Source organism: Macaca thibetana, chromosome 20, assembly GCF_024542745.1.
Source record: "Macaca thibetana thibetana isolate TM-01 chromosome 20, ASM2454274v1, whole genome shotgun sequence".
Classification (NCBI taxonomy): Eukaryota; Metazoa; Chordata; class Mammalia; order Primates; family Cercopithecidae; genus Macaca; species Macaca thibetana.
Genome location: NC_065597.1, coordinates 16673380 through 16692950, shown reverse-complemented (window position 1 = coordinate 16692950; position 19571 = coordinate 16673380). Strand labels below are relative to the sequence as shown.

The 19571-nt window shown below is 45.6% G+C and overlaps 2 protein-coding genes across 6 annotated transcripts in view; both read right to left on the bottom strand.

The window, feature by feature from the left end:
- The window catches only part of VAC14 (VAC14 component of PIKFYVE complex), a 115335-nt gene extending 106059 nt beyond the window's left edge, over window positions 1-9276 (bottom strand). Inside the window, exon 1 of one of the 3 annotated variants that reach the window (XM_050772697.1) lies at window positions 8904-9276. In XM_050772697.1, the coding sequence (XP_050628654.1) occupies window positions 8904-9007 (104 nt within the window). In that variant the 5' untranslated portion in view covers window positions 9008-9276. The remainder of the gene's footprint in view (window positions 1-8903) is intronic. The other 2 variants (XM_050772698.1, XM_050772699.1) reach the window with 2 other exon arrangements.
- A 6565-nt stretch (window positions 9277-15841) lies between these two features.
- The window catches only part of HYDIN (HYDIN axonemal central pair apparatus protein), a 463051-nt gene continuing 459321 nt past the window's right edge, over window positions 15842-19571 (bottom strand). For all 3 annotated transcript variants that reach the window (XM_050772650.1, XM_050772651.1, XM_050772652.1), the window contains 2 exons: window positions 18310-18534; window positions 15842-16518 (listed from right to left, as the gene is read on the bottom strand). In XM_050772650.1, coding sequence (XP_050628607.1) covers window positions 16036-16518; window positions 18310-18534 — 708 coding nt within the window. In that variant the 3' untranslated portion in view covers window positions 15842-16035. The remainder of the gene's footprint in view (window positions 16519-18309; window positions 18535-19571) is intronic.

Here is a 19571-nt window from a genome sequence, read left to right as displayed (position 1 = left end):
GACTACCCACTCCCCGATAGGAGACGCAGCCACGGACAGTGCAAGACACATCTGGACTTTCACGAGCCACGGGAGAGCCTGGGGCCACCCAACACAGCCACAGGACCCCTTAGCTTAACTCTGTACCACAGAACGGTGACGGTCACAGGAGACTGTCACAGGTCACACGAGGACGATTGAGTTGACCACTTCCTAAGCACTCATACTCTGCTGAGTATTCCCGGGGCCAATTATTCCTTAGGACACCTCCTTCTGTAGCTATTATTATTTCACTCCCATCTTCCGGATCTGAAACAGTCATAGAGAAATCAAGCCCCTTTCCTAGGGTCACGGAAGGTCTGAACCCTTGACTTCTACCAAGTCCGTATCCTTTCAACTATGTCACAGTCCCTGCCTCCCATCTCCCTAAGCCACTTCAGCTGCAAACCAACTGTACCGAATTACAGATGGCAATTCCCTTGTGCAGAACTAAGGCCCCCAAGAGAAACGTAGCTTTCTCTACACACTTCCCCACAGTGCTCGGTCATCGTCAAGGCATTCCTCCCACACACAGGGAGTACAGATGAGGCGCCTACTTGAGATGTTTTGAAATGAGGCTCTAGCGCTGGTCTTCTGTGAACGTAGGAAGAGAGTAAGTAACCATCAGCTGAGCACTTACTACTTGCCAGGCAATGTGCTGCATGCTTTACACACAGGGTCTAATTGAAACCTTAAAAGTACCATTATACCCATTTTACAGTCTGTAGAAACTGAGGCTCAGAGAAGTAAGAAACATACACAAAGTCATGCAAGTTGTAGATGATGGATTTTAAAATCCAATCTAGGCTTTTCTAACCCCAAGATCTAAAATGTCATCCATTATGTTACACTAGCCCCTCCCCAAACAGCACAGCTACTACCAGTTGGGTGCCCACTGTGTGCCAGGCACGTTGCATTCGTGATTTCGTTTAACTGCAATCCCATGCCATTTGGTGATGGCCCCATGTCCCAACCTCTGTCCTAGGTGGCAGGGGTTTTAGCCACTGAACTCAGGTTCCCATGTGTTCAGAGGGAATATCCTCAGCTGCAGGTGGGTTGATCATGACAATGACTTCAGAGGGCTTTTAGAGAATTAGATAATCATATTCTGTGCTCTGTACTGCACATGCTCAAGTAACAGTATTAGTGCAAAGTCAGAATCAGAGACAAGCTGTGATCTTACACACACCACACGAGGTTGTGTTCATTCCATAAACGTCGGCTGGGCACCCACTATGCTCCTGGCTCCAAGATGGATGTAAAGATAAACCCATAGGTGACATTTATTCCTGTGATGTGAAACTTTCTGCATGGACTTGGGGCTGCTGCCTTTTTCCCCCGGCAAGTCTAACCATCCATCCCAGCTCTCGCTGCAACACACCACACCCAGATGGCATATCCAGGCAGCAGCGTCCTGAAGAGGATCTGGGTAAACATTTCGGCCAGTTGCTTTGCCGAGTGTTTAAGTAATTTGGTTTCCACTTGTTAACCAGTCTCCAAAACTGAATGGGAAAGCGCAACATGTGTCCCTGAGGAAGGGCTCACGACCTCCTCTGAAAAGGCCTAGGAATGAACTGGTAAGAAATGAGCAGATACGATGTAGGAATGAGCACGTACTGAGCATACAGTGGATCCAACCAGTGGAAAAAACTACAAAGGAGAAGCAAGAGTTGGTGACAGCAGGAGGCTTGTTGCGATCTCGGGTGACAGTAGTTGTGACCACTGAATAACTGCTTCCCTCAGACTGTAACAAAACAGCACTAATTTAAAAATTGGGACACAATTCACATACCATAAATTCACTATTTTAGAGTGCAGGTGTCAGCAGTCTTTTGTATATTCACAAAGTTGTGCAACCATCACCACCATCAATTGTAGAACATTTTTTTTTACCATCCCCAAAAGAAACCCTGCACCCACTGGCAGTCACTCCCCATTCCCCCGAATCTCTTCCCCCAAGCCCTAGGCAACCCCGAGTCTACTTTCTGTTTCTACAGATTTGCCTATTCTGGCCATTTTATATAAATAGAATCATACAATATGTGGCCTTTTACGGTTGGCTTCTTTCACTTAGCATAATGTTTTCAAGGGGCTATTTTTTTTTAGATAAGAAAACTGAGGCACAGAGAGGTTAAACCAGAGATCACAAACTCAGATGCTCACAGGGGCCAGGCAGGAGATACAGGGGAAAGCCCAGGAGGTAAAACAGGCTCTGGTTAATCTGCCAACAGGTGGCAAAGCTCCTGCCAATTTGCTTTGCAGGAATGCAGGCCGCATCTCCCAAGTCTATAAGATAATCCAGAAACCTGAATTTCACTGTGAAATTTCTCAATTTAAAATACTTTGTGATTCAGGCCAAACCAAACAGGTCTGTGTGTAGGTCACAGCTCCTAGGGGCCAGCCTGTGACCCCGGGATTAAACAATTTAAACAGGGTCCTACTGCTGATAAACAGCCAAGCTAGGTGGAATTCTGACCTGCACTCCAAAAATTACCTTGAGTCACTGGGTAATAAAAACAGTTATGTGTCATATAAGGACATTTTGGTCAACAACAGACTGCATATTCCACAGTGGTCCCGTAAGATGATAATATTGTATTTTTACTACACTATTTCTATGTTCAGATATACTGGGGTACACACATACCACTGTGTTACAATTGCCTAAGTACTCAACAGTCACATGCTGTGCAGGTTTGTAGACTAGGGACAATAGGCTCGACCATACGGCCTAGTGTGTGGCAGGCTGCACCATCTAGGTTTGTGTGAGTAACTCTATGTTTTCACACAATGATGAAACTGCCCAACACCACACTTCTCAGAATACATCCCCCTGAAGCGACACAGGACTCTGGCACCTTCCCCACAGAGGTGGTAGGCTCCAAAGAACCAGGTCAGCCTTCACCTGTTCAACTTTCACCTGTTCACAGAGCTCCAGGGCCTCGCCTCCCCCGCAGCCAGCAGGCAGGGAGGCACGATTCAGGAGCTCTGCTCCAAGCAGCCCTCCCTGGGGCTTTGGGCTCTCAGGGGGCATGGCCTGGGCCACCTAGCAGGGCATGTATGTATGCTGGCTTTTGAACTCCAAGTTCAAAGACAAGATCAGGTGCATTCAGGGAGGTAGGACCACAGACGGAACTCAAAGCTCAGGACCACTAGAGACGTGACCATGAGTGGCGCTGTCTCTCCCGGCCAGCAGTGAGACAGTGGGGGCCCTGCCTCCACGACGCCTTGCAAAGCGAGCACCCACCACACTGATCTGAGTGCCTGCTAGCATTTCTCCCCAACGTTAAGCCTCTTCTGGGAAGACAGCCTAGCATCTTCCCACCCTTTTCATTACGACTGATCAATGACTATATTAAAACTGAAAACCACAAAACCTGCAACAGCCATGATAAAAATCCTAACCTGACTGCCTTATCTTATAGGAAATTGTGTGGTCCTGTGGGAATAAGAAGGTAGGGGCAAAAGTTCTCCAGGACTTTGCACAACTGTCTCCCAACATTTAGCCAGTTAGTGTGGTCACTTAACACCACACTGGTGGTCTCAAGATTCTAGATCCGGGGGTCCTTCAGTTGAGGCAAGCATCCATCTCTCTGCATTTTTAGTGCCTGAGAGGCCTGTCATCATGATACAATCCCCTCTTATTAGTGGTTTTAACTCCTCACTGGAACACCATAGGCAGGACTGGCTCTGTCACCCGAGCTCTGGAGAACTCAAAGTGGCAGCTAAAACCACTGTGGAGAATTTCAAGTATGAAATTCCTTTTATTCTAACTATGACCCCTTTTTGGTAGGGAAAACCAGTCATGCAGTGGGAACGTCTTCTGAGACACATGAACCTGAGTTTTCTAGCTAGGTTCTAGCTATGAAACCATGGGAAGATTACTTAACCTCAGCGAGCCTGTTTCCTCACCTGTGAAACGGTGCAACACCACCACGTTCACAGGGCACCCATGCAAAATAAATGAGATGAGGGGTATACGATGGCCAAATAAAAGGAAGCTTTTCTATATCCTCCCAACCATCCAAAATGGGGCAGACAGCACTTTATATACGTGCACTCTCAGGCTTCACTATGATCACTGTGATAGTCTGAACAGTCCCTCAACCCCCAGATTCATATATTGAAGTTCTGATGCACAGTGTGATTGGATTTGGAGAGAGGGCCTATAAGGAAGTAATTAAGGTTAAAAGAGGTCGTAAGGGTGGGGCCCCTGATTCCATAGGATCAGTGTCCTCATAAGAGGAGACACCAGGCTGGGGCAGTGGCTCATGCCTGTAATCTCAGCGATTGCTTGAGGCCAGGAGTTCAAGACTAGCTGGGTATGGGGGTGTGTGCCTGTAGTCCCAGCTACTTGGGAGGCTGAGGTGGGAGAATAGCTTGAGCCCAGTTCAAGGCCATGGTGGGCTATGATTGCACCACTGCACTCCAGCCTAGGTGACGGGGTGAGACCCTGTCTCCAAAAGAAAAAAAAAAAAAAAGAGAGAGAGACACTAGAGCTACCACCTCACCCTCCCTATCCAAAAGAAGAGGTCAAGTGAACACACATCACACATGTGAGAAGGCAGTTGCCTAGAAGCTAAAAGAAGCCTCAGGATGAAACCTACCTTACAGGCATTGGATTTCCCAGCCCCCAGAACTGTAAGAAATACATTTCTGTTGTTTAAACCATCTAGTCTGTGGTATTTTGCTATGGCAGCTCCAGCAGACTAATACAACGTATTCTATCCTCTGGAGCTTTAATCAAACCTTACCATGATGGCTGCCCTCAGGCCAACAAAGACGCTGCGGGTTAACTATTTGATCTGGGAAAGCCAGGGGCAAACCTGATGAGCGGTTAGTGCTTCAGCCTTCTACTAACACCTGCCAAGTGCTGGCAAGCACTGAGCTTACAAAGATGATATGAAGGCATGGATCCTGCAGGAAGCTCACAGTCTGGCCAGGGTGGTAGATTTAGAACAATGACAGTAGAGTTGTACTCGTTTTCTATTTGCTACAGTAATAATTACCACAAACTTAGTGGCTTAGAATAATATAAATTGGTCAGGCATCCTGGCTCATGCCTGTAATCCCAGCACTTTGGGAGGCTGAGTGGGAGGCTTGTTTCAGCCTAGAAGTTCAAGACCAGCCTGGGCAACATAGTGAGAACCAACCTCTATAGAAGAAATTAAAAAATTAAAAAAATTCACAAACAACGCATGTATTACTATGGGTCTTACTGAGCTAAAATCAAGATGTTGGCAGGCTATGTTATTTTCTGGAACTCTAGGGGAAAATCCATTTTCTTGCCAGCTTCTAGAGGCTGCCAGCATTCCTTGGCTGGTGGTTCCCTTCCATCTTCAAAGCCAGTGATGACAGGGTAAGTTTTCTCACATCACATCACTCTGACACTGACTCTCCTGGTTAGGGTTACATCGGGCCCACCTCGATAATCCAGGATAATCTCTCTATTTTAAGGTTAGCGAGTAGCAATCTTAATTCCCCCTTGCCATGTAACATAACATATTCACAGCCTCCAGGGATTAGCATGGGGCAAATATGGGAGGCTATCATTCCCCCTAGCAAAAAGTGGTAAGAGCAGTACTGACAGATGACAACTATGTGATATACATATGTTAGAAATAATTAGGGCAATTATATAACAATTCTCTCTCTCTCTATATATAGTTTATAACAATTGCAATGTGCCCAGTACTACACTAAGTACTTGATATGGTTGGATCTGTGTCCCCACCAAATCTCTTGTTGAACTGGTGTTTCCAGTGTTGGAGATGGGGCCTGGTGGGAGGTGGCTGGATCATAGGGGTGGATTTCTCCTGTGATGACGAATGGCCTAGCACCATCTTCTTGGTGCTGTTCTTGTGACAGTGAGTGTGTTCTCAAGAGAGCTGGTTGTTTAAAAGTGTGCAGCACCTCCCTGCTCCATCTCTTTTGCTCCTGCTTCTGCTCCCGCCATGTGAGACGCCTTGCTCCCTCTTTGCTCTCCATCACGACTGGAAGCATCCTGAGGCCCCAGAAGCAGAAGCTGCGATGCTTCCTATACAGCTTGCAGAACCGTGAGCCAAATAAATCTCTTTTTTCATAAATTACCCAGTCTCAGGTATTTGTTCATAGCAGTGCAAGAACAGACTAATAGAGCACTTTACAACATTAGCTCGAACAACTCTATGCATATTATTATTATTCTCATTTTACAGATGAAGAAATGGAGGCACAGAGGTTAATTAGCTTGCTCAGGGTCACCTAGCGAGTAAATGGGAGCCTGGACCCCAGTTCCACAGCCTGCTCTTAAACACCATGCCACGCAGCCTCTCAGGAAATAGGGTATCTTAAAGGGGCCACTTACCTAAGAACAGGACTAAGCACTTTTATTTAGGAAGCACATGAACTGACTCATTTACACTACACAGATAACTGCCAATATTCGGACTCTTCTTTTATTGGGCATCTGCAGTCTGATTAATGAGAGATTAATTAATAGTCTGTGTTTGTTGCGGGTCACTTTGACCAGGCCAAATGAAGAATATATTAAAACATACAATATCCTATGTGTACCTGACACAGAGAAAGCGCTCAGACACGCAAAATGCCAGTGAAGCACAGATAAATCAGTATCTGTCTCTAAGCAATTTGTGAAACACACATTCTGAGGAAGGCATCAAACCAACCAGCCATTCTTCATTCTAAGCACGACTGGAGAAGGCTGGAAACAGATGAGCGGGTCTTTGAGGCCAGTGCTTCTCAAACTTTAATGTGCACACAGATCACCCAGGGATCTTGTTAAAATGCAGATTCTGATTCCATAGGTCTGAGAACCTCTAACAAGCTCCCAGAGGATCCTGATGCTGCTGTCTGTAGGTCATGCTTTTGAGCAGCAAGGTCCTGAGACTGCAATGTTATTTTTCCACCGAAAATATATGGTCATTCATTTATTTGGACACCAACTGTCAAGTGCTGCCAGGCTAGGTGCTAAGGATAAATAAAACAGATACATAAACAGGACTCTCTGCTCTTAAGGAGTTCACAGTCCAGTTAAGGCACTGGTGAATTTCTCTAAATTCCACAAATCAAGGGTGATGTCCAATACAAAATGAACTCTATCAAAGACAAAACCCTTACAGAACCGTCTGCAGAGTGAGAACAGATACACAGGTTGTGCTGGAAGCAACAATAATATTAAGATGAACACCTCTCTCTTCAAGGCCTCAACAGATGACTCAAGCTATAATAAAACCAGATATTCCCGAGAAGCAGAGTGGGTGAGGGACAAAACTAGGTGTCAAGGCAACTTCAAAGCCAACAAAACCCCATGGACACGGAATCATGTCTATATATCATCTCTGGATCCCTCTATTCAGTATGGCAATGTGCAGTAAGACTTGCTAGCAGTCGTGACAGTCAGGTATAAACAAAAAGGTATATAAAAAGAGCAGTCAAGAAAGCGGTGTCCCATGAGAGAAGCAGCTAGATGGCTGTGGACATATTGAGCATGAGAGCTGAATGGAGGCGGGGTGGGGGGTTTCTTATCAAGGTCCAAATCCTTTAGTCGAGGAGGAAACTAAAATCCAAAGCAACACTTGGATTACAAGCAGCAGTTCTCAACTGGGGCAATTTTGCTCCTTCAGGGGACATCTGGCAATGTCTGAAGACATTTTTGATTGTTACAACAGATGAAGTGCTACTGGCACCCAGTGAAAAGAGGTCAGAGACGCTGCTAAAAATCTTGCAAGACACAGGACAGCCCACTACAACCAAAAATCATCTGTTCCAAAATGTGAATGGTGCAGAGGCTGAGAAACCCTGAGTTAAGGAATTTGCCCCAGGTTAAAGAATGAATGTCACACCATAGAACAGATTAGAGCAGTCCAACAGAGCATTCTGCAATGATGGAAACAGTCTATAATCTGTGCTGCCCAATATAGTAGCCAATAGCCAACGTGGCTATTGAACACTTGAAATATGGGTAGTGTGACTGAGAAACTAAAGTTTAATCTTTAATAATTTAAATTTATAAGAGCTACACATGGCCAACGGCTACTCTACTGGACAGAACAGAACTACAATCTACCTTTTCTGCCTCCCAGACTGGTATTCTTCCAGTTTCACAGCCTGCTTCTTTCCACTTTTCTGAAATCACTCACTCACTTGACTTTAACACTAAGATTTGACTGGCAGAAAACCACCAAAAGTAAAATAATATTGCAGTTAAAAACCAAAACCAAAACCAAAAAACTTAATAAAACATCCCCAGTTAAACTTTCGTTGTTTTGTACATTGGGAAATAAAGAAAAGATCGCTGTTACACATGCATGTAACAAGACTGCAGAAGCAAGAAAGGTCAAATTATTTCTACTTCCATTTGCAGGGAAGGGTGTTATAACACAGATAAAACAAACAACTCTCTGAGCATTGAGATCACTAGGTTTCCGACCTGATTCTCTACTTGGTCACTAACAGTCTCCTTCACTTCTCAGAAGCTGGGTAAGAAACCAGGCTGGTCACCATCACCTGCAAATTCTCCGGCTTCTGACTTCTCTCCCACCACAAAGACAACTCTCTGATTTGCTGGTTTGGGTGGCACAGCACCGAAGACTCACTTTGTGCCATGCACTGTGCAAAGCACTACCCATACATGATGTCACTTCACTCTCACTGCAGCCCTTTGTGGCACCGGGAGGTTAAAAAGCTGGGACCGAATTACACAGCCAGTCAGGAGTAAACGGGGGACTCCTAGATATGGCTCCCAATCTGCTCTTAATCACTACGCTAAGGTAAGGGCCTAAAACCTGGGAAAATAACCCTGGCTAGGAAGGCGTGAGGAGTCCCCCTGAGGAGCAGAGCAGTCAGGGGCTGCATAGCCAGGGAGGGGTCCTTGCGGCTCTTACTTCTCGATCTCCAGCGCTGCCACCTTCCGCTTTTCGTACAGCTTGTCATTGAGGGCGCGCACGATGTTAGGCGTGAGCGGCGCGAAATCCTTCTCGGGGTTCATGGTGGCAGCTCGGGGAGCCTCGCGACTCCTTAGCCCGCGGCTGCCGGGGCCGCGCCGGGGCCAGGGGAGTCTGCGGCTCCGCTCTGCCCCCGGCGCCGGCGCATGGACCACGCCGCTCCGGGCTTGCCTGCCACGCTCCGCCGCCTCGCCCTGGAACCCGGGCCCGGACCCTGCTCCAGCACACCTGACCCTGGCCGCCTAACAACTCTCGCCCGGTACCAGCGGTACTCACGGGACAGCGGCCATGTTACTCGGGTCACATGACTCTATAACACTTCCGCTTTCCGCCGCGAGGACCCGCCCCTCGCCAGCCACGCCCCCACCGCGGCCCTCAGGTGGATTAGCCACGCCCTCGTAAGGCTCCACCTACACCGCGCACGCCATCCCGCTGCGCGCCAGGTAGCTGGAGTGTGATTTCAGACGTGCTTTAATGGGTATGTAGCTCAACTGATGGCACGTGCTGGGCTTCTGTAGACGTTCGTAAGACCGAATGGGTTCTTGGAGTCTGATTCACTTAACGTAATTTATTCAATACTCACCGAATTCACTAGTTCATTCAGTACTTGGCCACTTACCAATTTCCTAGATGCAGATGTTTCCCTAACTGCAGTTAACACTGTCATCACTTTCACCATATTCTAGCCACTCGTATTATCTATTTAATATTTTCCTCAAATCAACTCACTTAAATACTTTAAATCTCTTTCAGTTTTGCTTGTGCCCCAAAATCATGAGTTTGAATAGGTATATTTTTTCTAAGACACATCAAAGTAAATTCTCAATTAAAAATGGCACTACCCGTCTACCACCTAAGATCTCAGGTACCAACAGTGTCTGTCACCCACCATTTGGGACTTGGGGTGTATTTACCATGCTCCGATGCCTAGGAGGGCTGGTTACAGACAGACAGGCCCCAGATCTGCTGAGTGCAGGTGTCTAGATGGGTTTCCTGGAAAGCAGCCCCTTCAGATGCTTTGGGAATCACATTACATGGTGGAACAGAAATCCCAACTACGTGGCAAAATATTTAAAAGCAATTTATGGCCGGAGTGTGGTAAATATGCAGTAATAGGGAGGTGTGTCAGCCTTTCTTCTCATAAGCTTTCAGAGTGAACAGGGACTTAGGACAAGGGCTAGATTACAGTGGAGCTCAAAGAATATCAAATACAAACAGTTTCAGAATGCATGGTGATATTTTTCTTTAATGAATGAAAAATGCATATGTTGGCCTTATAACAACCTTGAAAATGGAGTATTATCCTCAACTTATAGATCAGAAACAGGGACACAATGAATGAAGGGTAAAGGTAGGCAGAATTATAGGATGACCTCCAATATTCCCACCCCTTTGTGTACATGCCCTGTATTATCCCCTCTTTCAGTGTGAACAAGACTTGTAAATATGATGGGCTATGCATCACTCACATGATTATATTATGTAATATCACAGAAGAAATTTTGCAGATGTAATTAAGGTCCCTAATCAGCTGACATTTAATTAATAAAAAGAGAGATTAACTTGGGTGGGCCTGACTGAATCAACTGAGTACTTAAAAGAGATTAGAAGAAGTTTGAAGTGGAAGAGAGACTCTCCTGTAAGGACTTCAGTCATATGGCCACAAGGAAATGAATTTTGCCAACACATTGAGGGTCCTTGGAAGCAGATCTTTCCCTAGTTGAGCCTCCTGATGAGGATGCAGCAGGCCAGCCCCTTGATTTCAGCCTTGTGGAACCCTGAGCTGAGAATCTAATTCACACTGGTCTCTCAACCCATGGACACTGTGAGATAATAAATTTGTGTTGTTTTGCTCTCCTAGTTTTGTGGTAATTTGTTATGCAGCCATAGAAAATGAATACAAAGGCTAATCCAAAACTCTGCAAGTCATGCAGATATCATGTCTAGAAAAATCCATAAAAAATGTATTTTCCTATACTGGTGGGGTTTTCACAGCTGTTAAAACCTTTGCTGACACAATCCTATGAATGAAGGTAGGTGTGCTAACAAGTAGTAGTAGTACTGCCAAAGACATCTCCAAATGTCTTGCAAAGTTTGGTTTTAGGATTTTGATGATGGTTGATGCAAAACACTGAAAAAACCTAAATCAATGGGAATGATTTGGTTCCATTTCTCCAATGTGTGTGCATTTCCACGGGACCCATATCTAATATAATATTTCATGTTTCTTTTGCTTTTTGGTTTGGCTTTTTCTTAGAGATGAACTTAATTTCCCAAGGGTCATGATACAGTTTTTAATAATTCAAACAGTAAGGATTTTTTTTTTTTTTTTTAAACCAGAAGTATTCTTTTCTCCTGAAATTACATTCTGGCTCAGGTTGCTAAGTAACCAGTTTTTATTCAAGGCCCAGACCAATGCCTACCTTTATGTCAGAAGTTCCTAGAAGGAAGTGGTTCTTTTCTCTAACATCGTGAAAAACGCCAACTAGGTAAGATTGTTTATGCATAATTGAACTAGTAGTGGTGCTAAAAATAAAGCGCAAGGGCCACCTTTGCCTTCTACCCTTGTTCTTTTTCTCTGACCTGTGACCATTCTTGTTGAAGCTCTTCTAGACTAGGGGGATAACTGATGTGCCTGACTGCATACTGCTTATTATTTCACAGTTATAATTCATCTGCATCTGTGTGATGCTTGGTTGTTATGTTAGAACTTGTAATAGTTCTGTAACAACTATGCATAATAGCTATTACAAGGTATATAAAAGTTATGACATAACTTGCACCAAGAGGCTTCTGGTGACATTGTATGAAATTGTACCTAAATCTTGAACTGTACAAAGCAGTTTCTCCAACAGCAATGTAATTGTAGCTGGAGTTTCAGGGCAACAGGGTTTAAGGTATTAGGTAGAGGCTCTTGAGATGTGGCAGGCCCTCACCAACATCATAATATTGTCACCTCTGACTTGAGGCTCCTAAAGAAGTGGTTAGACTTAGCATGCCACACTCACCAGGGGCTCTGTGTGGAACAAGGCCAGGGAGCCCCATTCCCATGGTATTCTGTGCACAGTGCTCCTTGGAGTTCTGTCACACAGCTACCCTGACATTTTCTGAACATCCCCCAGTTAGAAGTCTCCTGGTCTGCTTTGCTGAGAATGGACTCTCCAATGTAACTTCCACACGCATGTGTTGGAAGGGTTATTTTCATCAAGCCCCCTGTTAAGCTACTTTGCCATTCCAAATTTGCTGATATAAGACTATTTTGTTATTTTTGAGTCCAAGGGAACATGAGAAAAACCTAAAGGGAAGAAATGCACCCAATCTCAAACCAGCCTGTAAGGGGGTTCACATTGGGGCAGGATCTGAGCTTGGCTCTTGGTCCCAGGGAGAAAGAACTTCCTCCTCTCTCAGGGGCTAGGAGGATTTGGACCCTAGATTCAGTAGTGTTACAGGACCAACAGGTTTGTGTGCCCACTGCGCAGTAACAGACCAATGCACAGAGACAGTGGGGATGCAGCAGAGAAAGAGTTCCATGATCAGAGGCACTGAATGATGAGATGGGAGGAGACCCTCAAATCCATCTCCTGGAGGAGTTCTGTGCTGGGGTTTTTAAGCGGATCCTGGAGGGTGAAGGGCTGCAAAACTGGGTCACTGGTTGGGTAAGATGGATGAAATCGTCAGGATGTGTAAACTGCATTCTTTGGTGAGTCAGCTTCTCGTGGGGTCCTTCAGATCAGCTGATGTCAGTTGATTCACTGGTACACAGAACTTGAAAGAATAAATATCTCAAATGGAAAACATAACATTTCCTAATGTTCAAGTTGTTACCTCCATAGCATTGAGGGGAACAATGATCTTTAGCAGGGTCTACTCTATGTGATTCCGAAGCAGCAGGCACCAAACAGCTATGAGGAAGCAGGTCTGAGCACAGGCTGATCTAGTGATTAATGCTGAGTGTGTTGCAACCTGGGTTCATTTTTGTTTCTCCCCCTCCCTTCTCCCTGATTAATTTTATAAAATGTATAAGGACAGCTTCAGTGACTTGGGGAGCATTGGAACAGATCTGAAGTGGGGGGAGTTGCCCCAAGCCACCCCAAGGCTGGGTAAAAGCCATACTCTGACTGGTGGCATGTTAGCCAAGATTGCATATAGCTTCTTCCTTTTTTTCTTCAGCCTTAGGAACCATTTGGTGTGCCATATTCACCACTATTGAAAAGGCATAACCTTTCTGAAGAGTAGGGTGATGGACCAATTACTCCCCTCCTCCCACTACCATGACCCCTTAGCTATACCTCTGGTGAATAGGTGGAAGGAGGCACATTTTGGGGAGGGTTAATTTCATCAACTAGGTCCTATGCACATTTGGTAAGACTCCTCTCAGGGCTGTAATGAAGAGAGTTATGGCTGTGGGTTTGGCAAAGGTCAAGTTTTGCCAGGGACCTTAAGGTAGCACTCTCAGCTTCAGTGTGCATGCAAATCGCCTGGAGGTCCATGAAAATGCAGATTCTGATTCCACAGGTCTGGGATGGGGCCTGAGGGCCTGCCTTTCTAACAGATTCCCAGGTGATGCTGATGCTGCAGGTCCATAGGCCACTCCAAATAACCAGGAGGCTGGAGGCTTTAGAGTTGTGGTTCTCACAGTCTGATTGGTATCACCAAGGAGCATCACCAGGAACTGGTTAGAAATGCAAGTTCTCAAGCCCCACCCAAATCTCCTAGATGGGACTTCCTGAGGGTGGGGCTCAGCAATCTGTTTTAGTAAGCCCTCCAGGGGATGCTGATGTACACTAATATTTGAGAAGCACTGACTTTATACAGACTCCATATATTTGCAAGTCATCATACTTGCTCATTGATCTTAGCATTCTCTCAGATGATTGGTCAGAGCGATCTTTGCTCACTTAACCATTGGGAAAATCTGTCATCTAGTTGTCTTTATAACTATCAGTGGTGTCTTTAGAGGTTGTAAAAATAAATTGTCTATTAAGTACGGCAGTCCTCCTCCTCTATGGTTTCAGTTACCTGTGGTCAACTATGGAATGAAAATATTCAACGAAAAATTCCAGAAATAAACAATTCGTACATTTTAAGTGGCACGCTGTTCTGAATAACTTGAGGAAATCTCATGCCATCCCACTCCATCCCGATCAGGATGTGAATCACCCTCTGGTCCAGCGTACGCATGCTGTAGACACAACCCACTTGACAATCACTGAGTAGATGACTTGGGGTTAGCAGGTCAACTGTCATGGGATCGCAATGCTTGTGTTCAAGGAAACCTTATTTAGTTTAATAATGGCCCCGAAGCACATGAGTAGTGATGCTGGCATATTATTAAAATTGTTCCACTTTATTGTTATTGTTGTTAATCTCTTACTGTGTCTAATTTATAAATTAAACTTTATCATAGGTATGTATGTAAAGGAAAATACCACAACATATAGAGTGTTCAGTACTATCTGTGGTTTCAGGCATCTACTGGGCACCTTGGAATATATCCCCTGAGGATGAGGGAGGACTACTGTCAAGGTCTGGGTTTATGGACATTCTAGAAAAAGCCTCTTTGGTCCTAGAGTATACTGGGCTAGGGTTGTGGGGAGGTGCAGAAGAAGTAGAAGAATGTCCCTCCATGAAAGCCACCTCTGAGGTATAAGGGCTTGCTAAAAGATTGCCAGGCCACACCTACACACTTTTTGATTCGGTAGATCTGACATGGGGACTGAGAGTTTGGATTTTTAATAAATTCCCAGGTGATAGTACTGCTGCTGGCCAGGGACCATTTCTGAGACCCATTTCTTTACAGCATTCATTCCCAAGAGGCCATCTTCTTCCAGCCTCCTGCCCCTCTTGCAGGAAGACTGTGGGGGATGAGTGTGGGGAAAAGGTAGAGGCAGGGGGACCCTCCATCAGAGGTGTGTGTCTGCAGAAGCAAACTCATTCCAGGGCCAGACTTCAACCATCTTTACTTCAACAGGTGACGCTGATAGGTAAGTGGTCCTATTAATACACACCACAAGACCCAGGGGAAGCCAAGTCTCTGGGCTGAGGAATGTGCCCCACTGCTCCTTGGAGGTGAAGCTTCCGGAGTGATGTTTGAGAAAGGCACTGACTTGGATCACCACGCTTTAGGTGCACACAAAATAGTGGCAGTTGCAACGTGTCAAACTGAGGTGTGGTCCTTCCCCGGCAGGGATTTCCCGACTCAGCTGCAGCACAGGGCAGGTGATTGATCTGTAGCACTGGTTCTCAACTCTGCTGTACAAGTTAAATATATACATAATAAAGATGCCCACGCCCCTCTCCAGACCAATGACATCAGATGGGGATGGGGCAGGTTCTGAGGGAGAGTTAGGTGGTTCTGATGTGCAGATGGGTTGAGAGTTCCTGCTCTCCCGCTGAGTGCTATCCAAGGCTGGGTGTGTGTGTGTGTGTGTGTGTGTGGCGGGGGATCTCTATTAGCCTTTCTCCGAGGCCTAGACTTCAGTGGGAACTTTCTGTGTAGGAGAGATGTGGGATTCGAACACTGATGGTATTAAAAGCCAAGAGAAAAAGTAATGAGAGTGTCCCTGGATTGCCCTAATGTTATCTGTCCATCCCTTTGAAAATATTATTTGGCTTTTATGTGAAAGCAGAATAAAATGCCACATCAAAATAGTCATATCTAGGGGCTTTTTAAACCATTTCGGATGTTAAAAAGAAACTGCAGTACCCAGCGTCATGCACTGCTAACTGTTGTATGGTGGAAGGTCATTAGTGTGATACCTGTGCCTTCTTGATAAAAATGGGAATTATTACAAAGTACTTGAGCTTTGGGGCTATGTTAATAAATTAAATTTAAGGACTTACAAGGATTCAGTTGCCTAAAATATAGATCTGCTGTGTGTAGTTATACTGTTTAATATGAAATAGATATTTCATATCTATATTTGGAAAACATAATATGGAAATAACTGTCCCTATAATTGTATGAGAAGAATAAAAACAGTTCCTTTAGAATTCTTATTGTTTTCTTTATTCTTCTTCAGGCTAAGACAACGCGTAGCTTTTGGTTTGATATAGGTAACCCTGGTTACCACTAAAGGGTGATCCCCTTCAGATAATAAACCCATTTAATTCCAGTTTCACTCCCTTCGCCAGGAGGGCAGCTCACAATCAGCTTGGTGGTGATGGGGATTTTGCTGCCTGATGGGTTTCCTTCAAAGGAGACTGTGATGTTGTTGATCTTCTTGGGCCGCACAGACTCTACAGCACGAACGGTGAAGGCTGGGTTATCCACGATAATGGAGAAGGTCACCAAGTGATAGAAAACATTCTTGAAGGGGATGATTATGCTGTACCCGGCTCGGATTGGGAAGGGACCTTGGGGCTTGGGAGGCAGAGCCATTCCAAAGAGGGGGATGATATACTCTCCACCTGCGAGCGATGATAGAATTAGGATGCCCTTGGTCTCACCCAGGTGGCTGGGCTCGAAGAAGACTTCCACGCTGGCTTCAGTGCCTCCCTGGCCTCCTGCGGCTGCATTAATGAGTTTTTCTGCGTGGAAGTCTGTACAGTCGGTCTGAAAGGGCAACAGACAAACTCAGCTCACATGAGATCCTGAAGAGCACACCAGGAGCTCAAGTTCACCCCAGTCCCTCCACTCCTGGACATCAAGCAATACGTCTGTGTGAGACTGGGAATGTTATAAAGTTGTGTCCTTATAACTCCCTTGCAGGGTAGGTATTACTAATTATTATTTCTCTTTTGCTACAAAGAAACAGATGCAAAGAGATGTTAATAATGTGTACTGAGACACACAGCCAGATTATGTCGACAGGGTAGTCATGGAGGCTGGTCCCCTATATCCGGTTCTTTTCTTCTATGAACGTGGAAAACCAAACGTTCTGGCTCCTAGAGGATGGGTGGCGCTAGTTCCAGACAACTAGCTGTGAGCAGAAGTGAAAGGTGTCACTTCCATGCTAGAGCCTTTCATTGCCAATTTAACTCCTGTCAGGGTCTTTTCACGCCTCTGATACTGTACTGGAAATATTTGAGATGGTGCTTGAATCCCAAGGGACTGAGATGAGCAGGGTCCCCTGCTGGCCTCTCTGGAAAATTGCTCGAATGAGAAACAAGCCTTCATCTTAAGCCCCTGTGGTTGTTACTGCACATAACCTAGCGTCTCTTGGCTGAAACAACTGATCAAGAGCCTCTGCCTCTTGTCTACAGCCACAAGATCTCTGATTTCACCCGGGCATGTGACTGCCCAGTACAAAAACTACCTTTCCTAGCGCCTTTGTTGACAGGTGTGGTCCTGTGAAGTTTTGTTCCATGGAATATTGGTGGAGGTGATATATACAACTGTCCCCTCTTCCCTTGTAGCTGGCTGGAATATGGATGTCCTGATAAACCATCTTGGCCCATGTGGACCAAAGCAGCTCCCTGCAGAGGGCAGAGCATTGGGACAGAAGGTGTCTGGGGGCCTGGTGTCAGCGAGCTGCCATTCCAGCTCAAACTGCTTATGCCCAGACTGTTATCTGTGAGAGAAACCAACATCTAATTTGCTGTTATTTGTGGTTTCTGTTTTTTAGAATTTTATTTTATTTTTTTTACACAGAGATGAGGTCTTGCTATGTTGCCCAGGTTGGTCTTCAACTCCTGGCTATAGCGATGTTCCCACCTGAGCCTCCCAAAGGGCTAGGACTGCAGGTGTGATCCACTGTGCCTAGCTTTGGGTTTCTGTTTTAGTAGTTGAACCTGTATTCCAACTGAGGTAACAGCTAATGTGTATGGAGCACTTACTATAGGCTAGGCTCTAAGAAAATGGCTTTAGATACATATTTAAAATCCTTACAGCAATCCTGCAAGGTTGGGGGGTATTATCCCCATTTATAAATAAGCTTAGAGAGCTTAAGCAAATTAGTCATACAAAGAGTAAGCGGTGAAGCCAGGACTCAAACCCATGTCTGTTTGATTCCACAGCCGATATCATGACCACTAAGCTATACTGTCTCTCCCTATGGATTACTGAGCATGCTGTGCGAAACAAAACTCCCCTACACTCCATCACAGCTTGCTAAGACAGAAAGTCTATAATGGCAGAACCCAGGCCTGGTGCTGTTTGCTTCTAGCTAGGAGTTTCCAGGCTAGATTCAGGCCTCTGAGGCAGGTGTCACCATGGCAACGAAGCACCTGCGTCTGAGTCTCACATTCATGCTCCCTCTGAGTCTCACATTCATGCTCCCTCTGAGTCTCACATTCATGCTCCCTCTGAGTCTCACATTCATGCTCCCTCTGTGTCTCCTCCCATTGGTTTTGAACCCAGCGTTGATGTGAAGGAAGGGCAGAAGGTAGAGCAGGGGCCACTCACCCTGCAGTAGTATTCTGTCCTCTGCCGTGTGTAATTGATGAACTTCACAAGGATGATTTGGCTGCTGCCAAGGACAGTCTGGAAGTGAACGGGCTTTTCCGGAAGTGCTGGCGTGGCTTTCAGATTGAGCTCATACTGGTAGTAACCCAAGTCAGTGTTGTGCAAAGTTAGTCTTCCGAAGGTTTCTCCAGCTTTCAGGGGCTGGAATTCAAATGAGAACGTGCCCTGGAAGAGAAAACAGAGGATCCTGTCATGCTGAAAGGCTAACTCATCACCTGCCACCTAGAGACCTGCCCAAGGTTCCATAGCGGGTTGGGGGCAGAAATAGTGCACATGATCATGCTGCTCTTGCTCCTGGGGAACCTCTGTCCAAACCAGCCCACCCTCCCTCCCCTGTACCTCTCCTAGCTTTCTCTAGTTCAGGTGATTCTATATCTGGAATCTCTATGAATCTAAGTGCAGGTGCTGGACCCTCTCCTGAGAAGCACACATAGGGAGATGTGGAGATGGGCGAGTGCTGCCAGTAGGAGGGCTGAAGCTTAGGCAGCTCCTTCTTTGCTCATGGTCAATCTCAAAACAGTGTCCTGGGTTCTGCCATCCTCCATTATCACTCACAACAAAACAAAGCAGAACCAAAAAGCATTTCTTATATAGCGAAACAAGGGAAACAACTCAAATGTACTATCAGTAGATTAGTTAAACAAATTATGGTTTTCTCACTTCAGTGGAATATTGTGTAGCCACTAGAAAGGATGAGGTAGAGCGGGGCCGGGCGCAGTGGCTCACACCTGTGATCCCAACACTTTGGGAGGCTGAGGCGGTTGGATCACGAGGTCAGGAGTTCGAGACCAGCCTGACCAACATGGTGAAACCCCATTTCTAAAAAAATACAAAAATTAACTGGGCGCAGTGGTGCATGCCTGGAGTCCCAGCTACTAGGGAGGCTGAGGCAGGAGAATCACTTGAACCTGCGAAGCAGAGATTGCAGTGAGCTAAGATCGTGTCACTCCACTCCATAGCCTGGGCAACAGAGTGAGACTCCGTTTCAAAAAAAAAAAAAAAAAAAGAGAACAATACACATTGAAATGAAAGGTGTTGATGTTTAAAGTGGAAGAAAGGAGGTTCCAGAAATGCGTATATAGTATGAACTCTTTTTTGTGAAGAGTATGTCTATGCATGTATAGAAAGAGACTGTTAGAATATATACCACACAGTTACCAGTAGTTATGTTAGGGTGGGAAAATGGGATTCTGGAGACTTAT